The sequence below is a fragment of the Pipistrellus kuhlii genome, unplaced genomic scaffold (genome assembly GCF_014108245.1).
Source record: "Pipistrellus kuhlii isolate mPipKuh1 unplaced genomic scaffold, mPipKuh1.p scaffold_m20_p_33, whole genome shotgun sequence".
Taxonomy (NCBI): Eukaryota; Metazoa; Chordata; class Mammalia; order Chiroptera; family Vespertilionidae; genus Pipistrellus; species Pipistrellus kuhlii.
In genome coordinates, this window is record NW_023425533.1 from 5,034,034 (window position 1) to 5,046,318 (window position 12,285).

A 12,285-nucleotide genomic window follows, 5' to 3' on the forward strand; every position below is an offset into this window, starting at 1 on the left:
GATCAGAATGGTGGAATGACTGGAATGACTGGTGGCTATGACTTGCACTGGTGGCTATGACTTGCAGCCAACCAACTTGATTTGGACCCCGATTGGTCACCCTTCAGCCGGCCTGGCCCCTGATGGTCCCTGACACTTTGATCGGGGGTGGGGCTAGCCGGCCAACTGCCCACAACCCTTTCCCCAGCTGGCCCTGCCCTGACTGGGGTGTTGGGGACTGATCAGGGGCAAGGCTGACTGACCAACTGCTGGTGGCCCCTCCCCTCTGCCAGCTTGGCCCAATGGGCCCCCATTGGGGCCGGCTGGCTGGACCCTACCCATGCATGAATTCATGCACTGGGCCTCTAATTGGTGTATAAAAAGGCCATAGGTTTCTGAGTGTTAATTTTGTATATTACTACATTGCTGAAATCATTTATTAAATCTAGTAATTTTTTGATGGAGTCTTTAGAGTTTTCTATGTACAATATCATGTCATCTGTGAATAATGACAGTTTTACTTCTTCTTTTCCAATTTGGCTGACTTTTATTTCTTCTTGTCTGATCACTATGGCTAGCACTTTTAGTACCATGTCAAACAGGAGTGGTGAGAGTGGGCCTCTCTGTCTTGTTCTTGTTCATAAGGGAAATGGTTTTAGTTTTTACCCGTTGAGTATGATGTTGGCTGTATGTCATATAAAGTGTTTATTATATTGAGATATGATCCCTCTCTTCCCACCTTATTGAGTTTTTAAAAGAGAACTTTTGAGATAAAAACTCTTCCTAGGTCAGTCTTGACTCTTTTGGCAGACACCAGTGGTACAAAAGTGAATTTAAACTCCTCCTACAATACATGGTCATAAACTCTGAGACTGTGGCCTATGTCTTACTAGGTTTAATTATATTTTATTCTGTTACTTTATTTTGATAGATAACCATAGTCATTTGTGAATCCCAAGAACAATTTATACAGAGTAGGGTAAAAGTAGATTTACAGTTGTTCATATGTAAAATAATACAAAAGTTAATAAATAATAATGCAAAAATAAACTGTTTTGCATACTCACAACTGTAAAACTATTTTTGCCTCCCCCCCTGTATTTATCATCAGCTGCAAGATCCTACTTTGCAGAAGTCATCCTATCTAATAAAAGAGTAATATGCAAATTAACCATCACTCTTCTATACATCCACCAGCCATACCCACCAACCAATCAGAGTTAGTATGTAAATTAACCCACAAAAATTGGTGGTTAATTTGCATAAGCAAGCAGGGTAGGCAGCACCATGGCCCGCTTCTGGGGTACAGTTCTATTGGGAGCAGAGGAGGCCCTGTGGGCAGCGCTAGACACCATCCACAAGGTACCAGTTCATTGGCCAGGGAGGCAGGCTGGGCAGTGTCAGATGCCATGGGAGGGGTCTGGGTTCATTGCAGGCCCCAGGAGGGGCAGCCCCCAGCCTAGCCACTCCCGGGGGGCCCTGTCAACATCGTCACCCAGGGGAGGCAAGGCTGGGTGGCCTAGCTGCTCCTGTGGTGCCCTGGGGAACATCGCAGGCATGGGGTTGCTGAGACCTAGGCATGGGGTTGCTTCGGGGAGACTGAGGGCAGGGATCTTCCTTACCTGCAGAGAGATAGAGGTTCTGCAGTGGCCCCAAGACACGGGTGGGCCCAGCCAGGGATCAAGGGGCATGGAAGGACTCCCAGGCAGAGGGGCAAGGACCCTCACTCCTGAGGCGGGGTGTGTGTGTCGGGGGGGGGGGGAGTTAAGGGATGGTGTCACCTCAGTGGAGGGGTGCCGCACTGCAGGGTACTGGACTGACTGATGTGATTCAGAGAAGCTCCCAGTGCTAACCGGCCTCACTCAGGCAGCTTTCACACTTCAGAGGCAGTGACTCCTGCTCCTGCCTTAACCCAAAAGCAAGCCTGAGGTGCCCTGCCCCAGGGCAGAGCATGCCTAAGGGGTGAGTGTGAAGCCTTTCACCTGCTCTGGAGAAGCAGGGGGCGGGGGGGAGGACCGGACCAGGGCGAGAAAAGAATGTGGAGCATCTGCAATGAAGAGGTGCTTGAGAAAGAGGCTCAGAAGCCTGATGGGAAGGTTTGTTCTGTTTGCCTGGCAGCTGCCCCTTAGGAAGGGCAGAGAGCATGGCTCTGAGGGCTTCCTGTGTGCTGAGTCAAGTTCCACAGCCAACTGGAATTGGCCTCAGTTTCCTGGTCTGTAAAATGGATGAAGTGTGTCCCAGTGCCTTCACTGAGCTTTGATGGCCAATTGAGATACTATAGAAAGAAAATGAGGGAAGAAGTGAGAAAGAAAAGGAAGGATGACCAACACGAAAGACTGGAAGGAACCTGTAAACCCATTGTCACTTAAATAGGAAATATAGTCAATAGTGTTGTAATGAAGGTATGATGCCAGGTGGGTACTGGAAATATTGGGGGACACTTTGTAAAGTATATGATTGTCTAACCACTATTCTGTAACTAATATAAAACCTGAAACCAATAGAAAATAATATTGAATGTAAAGAAATGAAAATTGGAGTGAAATTTTTATAAATTTCAAAGTTTAAATAAAAGCTGTAAAGGAAGGAAGGGGAGAATAAAAATAGTGTTTTTCATTTTACCACTTCATTATCTTTTCAGTACATGAAAAAGACAGTTGTCTTTATATGGTGCTTTTATACTTTTCTAAGACAGTATCTCATTTTAATTTCTGGGTAAATTAAAGACAAGATAATTATTCCCTCCACTATTCAAAGAAAGGAAATCTTGGTGTCTGATCCTAGTGATTCAATTGTCAAGCCCTTATTGTAAAGCAGGGTTAGTAAAATGTTCTGTGCAGAGTCATATCTATACTAATAAAAGCCTTGGGGGTGATCAGGCCAGCAGGGGAGGGCAGTTGGGGGCAATCAGGCTGGCAGAGGAGCAGTTAAGTGTCAATCAGGCCAGCAAGGGAGCAGTTAGGGGGCAATCAGGCAGGTATGTGAGCAGTTAGGAGCCAGTGGTCCTGGATTGTGAGATGGATGTCCAACTGCAGGTGTAGGCCCGATCCCACAGGTGTCCTATATTGGAGAGGGTGCAGGCTGGGCTGAAGGACAGCCTCCTCAGTGCCCGAATTTCATGCACCAGGCCTCTAGTATGTGAATAAAATAACAAATAAAAGTACCATTAAAACATTCAGTCTTCCAGCTAAAATATTACATTTTCACAGTTGTATAAACTTTGAGGCTTGTCATAGCCCCTTCCAAGTCATTGGTCACTAGAAACCTTACAATATTCCCTGTGATATGGGTAGTAGTTATGTATTAAGGTATTGTTGTATTTCCTGATAAACTCATCTTAGGAGAAGCTACAGAAGTGGCTATTTACTAAGAAGGCCTCAGGAAAGAAAAGATTTTGAGTTAACTGTAGCCAAATAATTATTAAGATGGGACACCAAATAGTGCCTTGACAAAGGAAAGGTAAAAAACGTTGGTCAAGAGGAAATCCCTTTACTAAAGGATTTTGTGGTCTGTGATTATCTCTGTTTCTCAAAGAAAAGGATTTGCTTCTATTATTTTGGAGCTTAGCTCATGACCTTTCACTTTTAGGACAAAGGTTATAATCAGTAGACTACAGAAACAAGCTCCTTCTGTTAAATTTTGCCTGAGTTTCTTCCCTTTAATTTCAGTTTTATCCAAGTATGAAAACCAAATTACTATTTTTGCTGACTACCTAGAAGAATTTCCAGATACAAATGACCTGGTATGGATCTTGGGGAAACAGCATCTCCTTAAAACAGGTAAGGTTTGGTTGCATTTGTCTGTGAGAACCCAAATGAAGTGGGTGCTGAGGTCAAGGTGTTATATGGTTTTTCTCCTTGGGTTGGCAGAACATGACCTTGATAACTGTTAATCCTACTCTCTAGCTGATTTACCTGGCAGCCAAAGAAGTTTAAGCTTCATGCCTTTCCCTTGCAGAGGCCTTTTTCAAGACCTTGAGGCCCTTGCAGCATGTTCATATGGTCCTGTTTGTACAATTTGAAAAGGTCATATATTCGTATTCTTTCCCCTAAAGGAGAACCCCTGAATTCTATAAGACTCAGGTTTCAAAAAGCATGGACCCACTCCTGGTATCAGTAACCAGTATCTAGTCTTTGATGACTGGTCTACATACTTTTCATTCCTCACATGTCCTTTTCTGTCTAGATTAAAGCACTGGGGACTTCTAAATAGCCCACGGCTGTCAGAAACGATAGCAGACACCGAGAAGTGCTGTAGTTTGATATATTTTTCTGATTGTAGCCCTGTTTTACTTTATTCTGATTGTGTATAGAACATGCAGCTAGATAGGAAAGGAAGCTTGAATTTGCCTTTTTGTTATTGTTAACCCTCAGCCAAGGAAATTTTTCCCATTGCTTTTTAGAGAGAGTGTGAGAGGAGAGAGAGGGGGGGGGAAAGAGAGAAAGAGAGAAACATTGATATAAGGGAGACACATTGATTGGACACATTGATTGGTTGCCTCCTGTACAGGAACTGACTGTGGCCAGGGATTGAACCTACAACCCAGGTATGTGCCCTTGACCTGAAATCTTCCAGTGCACAGGCCAATCCTCTAACCACTGAGATACACTGACTAGAGCTGAATTTGTCTTTCCTACCCTTACAGATTGGGAAAGACCTTTAAAACTAAAACTGCTAATGGCCCTATACTCAGATAAAGCTTGAGCTTGGAGAGAGGCAGCTCTGATTTTGTATCTGTCTGAGAAGAGGCCCCAGCATAAAGGGAAGAACAGAATGCTCATCAAAAAGCAGGAAAGGAAGTTAGGCATTTTGTAACTCCTCCTGAGTCTGACTTCATAATTTTGTTGGGAGAAGACTGAACAGTGGAGAACGGCTGGGGTTAGCCATTAGGAGAATTTTTCTATTCAGACTCTTCTCCTACCTTAGATAAGTCATTTTCTCTTTCTGGAGCTTAACTCCCTTCACTAGCACATAAAATGAAGGGACTAGAGCTCATATCTTCTAGTTCTGCATTCCATGACAACAGAAATCACTAGGTTGTCTAGGTTGTCAAACATACCCATATTCAAATGTTAAGTTGCAAAATTACTTTTAAAGTGAAATTGTTAAACTGTCCATACAACTTCCCCAGACTTCGTAGCATATAGGGAAGGTGGGAGGTGTAGAGCATATCAGAGGAAGGAGTGACTGGTCTTTACATTTTAAGAGGAGGCATATATAATAATAGCTAACACTTATGTAGGCTAACTACATATTATAGCATCTAAGCACTTTCATGTATTATCTTATGGAATGTTCACAACTCTGTGAAGTAGTGCTCTCCCCATTTTATGGATGATAAAAATGAATCTCAATGATAGGGCTACAGAGTTGATAAGTAGAATAATCAGTGTTCAAACGCAGGCAGAGTTTGACTCCAGGAATCTACCATTATATAGCTGCTTCCCAAAATGGGCTAGGCACTGTGGGAATGAAGGGGAAGAAAATCCAGACAGTAATTTTCTGATTAGTTCAAAGGAAATGCAAGGGAGAAAATAGAAAGTATAGACTGATAATGAATTTACTTTTTTTCTTTTAAAATGCAATGGCTATAAGTACTATATGGAATACAAACATGGATCTGTTGTTGAAAAAGGGAAGCTAGAAGACTAAGAAAGATAGAACCACATCTAAATATTGATGAGAACATGGAAGTCATATTTGTGGCCATCAAAATAAATTTGTCATAAAATACAAGAAAGCATGCTTTCAAATAGACAAAAACATTTATGATGTTATACATCTATTTAGATTACAAATGCCAGTTGCACCAGGTCAGTGGTCGGCAAACTCATTAGTCAACAGAACCAAATATCAACAGTACAACGATTGAAATTTCTTTTGAGAGCCAAATTTTTTAAACTTAAACTTTTTCTAATGCCACTTCTTCAAAATATACTTACCCAGGCTGTGGTATCGATATTTTGTGAAAGAGCCATACTCAAGGGGCCAAAGAGCCAATGTGGCTCACGAGCTGCAGTTTGCCGACCGTGGCACTAGGCAGTATTGACACATTGCTTATATAATTAATTTGCTTAACGGGGCACTTTCATTTTAGTTAAACATGTCCACATGTGTACACCCCACCACACACACAACCATACCCAGTTTTAGATAACAGAAAGTGAGTGTTAATGATAGATTCAGTCAAATGTTATCTATTAGGCAGGACTAATTGCCTCTTTAGTTGGTTATCTAGGATTCTTCCTTTCCATATTCTTTGTTTTATGGCCATGACCCCAGTTTTGGTACTTGCCAAGACCATGGAGTACAGTGGAAAAGAGACAGAAGCCACCCAGCATCATTGTACTAACCAGTGGCTCTTATCAAAACATAGGCAGAGGGAAATGTTGAAATTATTTGGTTAAAATGAGATTGGGTTTCTTATGAATTTCCCTGGCCTCATAATAATGGATTTATCTGGTTATTTGATAATGAGTTTGCTTCTGGATCAGAAATCAAAAGCAGATATCTTTAGATGGGATGTGGTGATTTAATTTGAATTTCACATTTAATTACAGAAAAATCTAAGCTGTTGTCTGATATAAGTGCTCGTCTATGGTTTACATACAGAAGGAAATTTTCACCAATTGGTAGGTATATGATTTGTTATACTGTGCTTTCTTCCTTGTACATAGCTTGCCTGAAGTTTTCAATGAGTTCACAGAAATCTCCAAATTAGCAGCTCACTATGATTAAGAATTTGATTTAGGGGAGTATTTAAGTCTTACACTCTATGCAAAAGTTTCATTGCTAAGGAACCTCATCATGTATGGCTCCATAGTGTTAATGTGTAATGCCAGGATACTTTTGAGCCCACCTCCAAGTGTTCAAGCTCTGGATGGTATAATTTATTTTACTTCTGAGAATAAGGAAAAAGTCAGACTTTTACTTTGGGCAATATGTATTAAATTACAATATACTGCTTTGTGTAGCTACTTGATTATTAAATACAATTGTACCTGAAGAAAAGAAAGTGATTCTTTTGATTATTTCCCCCTATGAAATGCGAACACCTTGCCACTGGGAGATGAATTAAGATAGATTTCCTTGGCCCTAATTCTAGTACCAGCTGTTGTCTAGAAAGAAAGAAAAAGGACAGTTCAATAAGCTAAGTAAACAGGCTTCTGCTAGAGAAAATTGCTAAAATGTTTGCAAGTAGGGTGACATATTCCTGATATCATGGCCCTGTGTGAAAAGATTACCAAAAACACAAATGATGGAAGCTATTCTCCTAACTGACAAATTTTGATATAGGACTAGATCTATTAATTGGCTTCAGGTCAATTTTTCTGATAAAGTGCCATAGATGAAGTCCACAGACATTTTTTTTTTAAAATCTCTGCAGGAAGTACTTGAGCAGTAAAACAAACAAAATAGCTATTTTTAGTACCCAGTGAGTCTAAACTGTTAACTTTCTCTGGTGAAGAGGTCCTCGTAAGGCTTCAAGATATTTGCAATTCCACTCTGACAATGTTTTGGCATTCAATGCTCTCTTCTTTTTTTTTTTTTTTTTTTTTAAATATATTTTATTGATTTTTCACAAAGAGGAAGAGAGAGGGATAGAGAGTTAGAAACATCAATGGGAGAGAAACATCGATTAGCTGCCTCTTGCACCCCACCTCCCCCCACTGGGGATGTGCCGGCAACCAAGGTACATGCCTTTGACCGGAATCGAACCTGGGACCTTTCAGTCCGCAGGTCGAAGCTGTATCCACTGAGCCAAACCGGTTCCAGCTATGCTCTCTTCTTTATGTCTGCTTCACTGAATCTTTTCCATACTAATTTGGCTGGTAATCCCAATATGAGCAAGAGCTAAGGGCTCCTTTTAGCTTCCAAGTTGGCTCAACCCTTTTCTTGTTACTGTAGCAACTCTCCTTCAATCCCCACAACAAAAGGAAAGGGGCAGCCACCTTGGCTCACTTATTTTTATAAGGTTGATGACCCTCTTTAAAGTTACTTTTGTGAGATCATGCTTATAGTATACTGTTCACTTCCATATTGGGATACAAAAGCAATGAAAGCAGAATGTAGCCTCTGCCATCCAAGTTATCTTATTTTATTGGTAGCATGATAAAGGATATTGAGCTCATCCTGGCCACATTTGTGAGATTTTTGTTACATCAAATGTTCTTAAAATGGAACTGTTTGTATTATTACATTTATTAACTGGTTTTGTGCCTTTTAAAGATATAGTACATTTAAAATTTATTAATAGTATTATTTTAATAAATATATAATGTATTATATATAATATATTTATCAAAACATAGGTAGGGGGAAATGTTGAAATTATTTGGTTAAAATGAGATTGGGTTTCTTATGAATTTCAGAGAGGGGAAGAAGAGGGGAAGAGAGAAAGAAGCTGCTTCCTACACACCCTACACTGTGGGGGTTGAGCCTGCAACCTGGGCATGCGGCTTGATCAGAAATTTAACCATTACCTCCTGATCATAGGTAGATGCTCAACCACTGAAAAGTACTGACTGGGCTATTAATAATATTCTTAATTGTGACCTTACCCATAACACCAAATATTTCCATTATCCTGAGTGGGTTGTAGAGCATTTTCCCAGATACTCTCTCACTTAATTCTTATAATACCCACTGATAATAGCCAGGGTATATGCTATTATCCCCAGTCTATAGATGAGATTTAGATTTAGAGACTGGTATGATGCCCAATTTAAGACTCTTTCCTCTATTTTACATTGCCCTTCTTGCTGTTCAGATCTTTATAATGGACATTTAGAACAGTCAAAAGTCTTCCAGATATCGTTGACCATTTTGATGATTGCGTTTGGTAGCATTTATTTCTTAAGTAAGGTAAGACAGGTTTCCCTGAAAGGTGAGCTGTGCAAAGCCAGGTTTGGTCAAACAGATGATTGTATGGTATAGACTAAGTGTTGGTAGTCATACATTGCACTCGTCTACCAAAATTGCATGCATACCTAGAAGTCTCCAAGCAGAAAACATAAGGGGCAGGTTCTGTTCATTTGTTTATTTTGTTTTTGGCTGCAGAACCCATTTTAGTTAACTTAGCATTAACTTTGCAAGTTTCACCCTATAACAAACCCTGTTTGATATCTGGCTATACATCTTATCTCTTTTCAGTGTGTGTGTGTGTGTCTGTCTTGAATATTCCCAGATATGCTGATTGTTTGGGGAAAGGGTAATTTCAGGACCTCATATTTATTGCCATCTATTTACCAACAGGAGGAACGGGCCCTTCATCAGATGCTGGCTGGGGATGTATGCTACGCTGTGGACAGATGATGCTGGCTCAAGCCCTTATCTGCAGACACTTGGGAAGGGGTGAGTTAAAGTTATTCTCTAAACTGCCTTAGAGACCTCTTCAATACCACTTACTACTGGTGGTTTCATATTTGTGGTGAATTTGAGTAATACTCACAGAGCTACAGGTCCTAAAAGTGCTCCATGTAAGCTCAAGTGGTATGGTTGACAAGTTGACAAAGTCTCCCATGAGAAGGAAACAGGCGACATTTCCTTGTGAATAACCAAGCCAGAGGGACTGGTGTGAACATTGAACATTGAGGCAGGTGTGTCATTTAGTTTCCCATCTTTGTTATTGTTTGACTGAGTCCTTAAAGGGTCACATAACAAAGAAAGCAGGAGGAAGGGCGTGGTGGTAGGTCTGTTTCTTGGCCTCATTTAAAATATCTGCCTGGTAAAGGATGTAAATGACATAAAGGAAATGCCTAATGAGAGAGCGGTGCCATTTTAGTTTTGGTTCACTGAAGATGTCCATTTGATGATTAAGGAATTTTTATTTATTTTTTTAAATATATTTTATTGATTTTTTTATAGAGAGTAAGGGAGAGAGATAGAGAGTTAGAAACATCAATGAGAGTCATCGATCAGCTGCCTCTTGCACGCCCCCTACTGGGGATGTGCCTGCAGCCAAGGTTACAAGCCCTTGACCGGAATTGAACCCTGGACTCTTGAGTCCGCAGGCTGATGATTAAGGGATTTTTAAATTATCTTCCTCAATAAACTACTTTATTAAAATCATTTCAGTAATCATTGTTGGAACTCTTGAGTCTTCCTTTCTTTTTTAAACATATGTCTTTATTGATTTCAGAGGGAAAGGGAAAGAGAGATAGAAACATCAGTGATGGGAGAGAATCATTGATCGGCTACCTCCTGTACACCCCACACCGGGGATCGAGCCCTCAACCCAGACAAGTGCCCTGACCAAAAATCAAACCATGACCTCCTGGTTCATAGGTCGATGCTCAACCACTGAGCCACACTGGCTGAGCAATTCTTGCTCTCTTAAGATGTGTGCTTCCCTGTGGGCATCTGTAAGGTGACCCTGACTGGATGCCAGTTATGGCAATTGAGTGAAAAACCAGTTCAACTTGAGGATGAACGAGTGAAAGGACACCTTAAAAGAGATTTGATGTTGAAATTATTGAGATTCATAGTATGGAAACATTCCTTTTCCCCATTGTGCAACCTCACACACCCTGCTGTCATTATCACAAATGATTGTGGAAGAGTCTGGGGAGATTTGAGGGCCTGATTCCTTCTTTTGGGGGTTTAGGATATCTTGTGACTGCTTTCTGTTTATTTGTGTGCTGTTTTTTTTTTAATTAAAAAAATTTTTTTTATTAAATTATTATCTGTGTACATATTTTAACATTGCTCCCCACTCCCATGCATACCCCCACTCCCCAGAGTTTTGTGTCCATTGGTTGTACTTATATGCATGTATACAAGTCCTTCGGTTGATCTCTTATCTCCCCCAGATCACCCTACTCTCCCTGCTGTAATTTTACAGTCTGCTTATTGCTTTACTGTCTTTATATCTGACTTTTGGTTTGTCAGTTTATAATGTTCTTTAATATCCATAAATGAGTGAGGCCATGTGGTATTTCTCTTTCATTGACTGGCTTATTTCACTCCGCATGATGTTCTCTAGTTCTATCCAGGTTGCTGCAAATGATAAGAATTCCTTCTTTTTTTGGCAGCATAGTATTCCATTGTGTAGATGTACCATAGTTTTTGGATCCAATCATCTGCTGAAGGGCACCTAGGCTATTTCCAGGTTCTAGCTATTGTAGATTGTGCTGCTATGAACATAGGGGTGAATATATCCTTTCTAATTGGTGTTTCTAGTTTCTTGGGATATATTCCTAGGAGTGGGATTACTGGATCAAATGGGAGTTCCATTTTCAGTTTTTTGAGGAAACTCCACACTGTTCTCCACAGTGGTTGCACCAGTCTGCATTCCCACCAGCAGTGCACGAGTGTTCCTTTTTCTCCACAACCTCGCCAACACTTGTCGTTTGTTGATTTGTTGATGTTGGCCATTCTGACAGGTGTGAGGTGGTACCGCATTGTTGTTTTGATTTGCATCTCTCGGATAATTAGTGACTTTGAGCATGTTTTCATGTACATTTGGCCTTCCTTCTGTCTTCTTTTGAAAATATTCTATTTAGGTCCATTGCCCATTTTTTAATTGGATCATTCATCTTCCCTTTATTTAGTTGTATAAGCTGTTTGTAGATGTTGGAGATTAAACCTTTACCAGTGGTAACATTTGCAAATATGTTCTCCCACACAGTGGGCTTTCTTGTTGTTTTGTTGATGGTATCTTTTGCTGTAAAAAAGCTTTTTATTTTGATGTAGTCCCATTTGTTTATTTTCTCTTTAGCTTCCATTGTGCTAGGGGCAGTATCAGTGAAGAAGTTCTTTTGAATATGTCTGAGATTTTGTTGCCTGTGGATGCTTCTAGTATTTTTATGGTTTCCCGTCTGATGTTTAAGTCCTGTATCCATTTTGTGTTTATTTTTGTGTATGGTGTAAGTTGGTGATCTAGTTTCATTCTTTTGCATGTATCTGACCAATTTTCCCAACACCATTTATTGAAGAGGCTGTCTTGACTCCATTGTATATTCTTGCCTCCTTTGTCAAATATTAATTGAGCATAGTGATTTGGGTTGATATCTGGGTTCTCGATTTGATTCCACTGATCTATACGTCTATTCTTGTACCAGTACCAGGCTGTTTTGAGAACAGTGGCTTTGTAATACAGTTTGAAGTCTGGTATTGAGATCCCTCCTACTTTACTCTTCTTTCTCAGGATTGCTGTGGCTATTCGGGGTCTTTTATTGTTCCAAATGAACTTTTGGAGAGTTCTTTCTAGGTCAGTGAAATATGCCGTTGGAATTTTAATGAGGAGTGCATTGAACCTATAGATTGCTTTAGGAAGTATGGACATTTTGATGATGTTGATTCTAC

General features: G+C 40.4%; 1 protein-coding gene across 4 annotated transcripts in view; it reads left to right on the forward strand.

Moving 5' to 3' along the window:
• ATG4A (autophagy related 4A cysteine peptidase) overlaps positions 1-12,285 on the forward strand; it is an 82,856-nt gene that overhangs the window by 26,703 nt on the left and 43,868 nt on the right. For 3 of the 4 annotated variants that reach the window (XM_036460721.2, XM_036460720.2, XM_036460726.2), the window contains exons 2-4: positions 3,648-3,758; positions 6,540-6,611; positions 9,235-9,333. In XM_036460721.2, coding sequence (XP_036316614.1) covers positions 3,648-3,758; positions 6,540-6,611; positions 9,235-9,333 — 282 coding nt within the window. The remainder of the gene's footprint in view (positions 1-3,647; positions 3,759-6,539; positions 6,612-9,234; positions 9,334-12,285) is intronic. The other variant, XM_036460724.2, reaches the window with a different exon arrangement.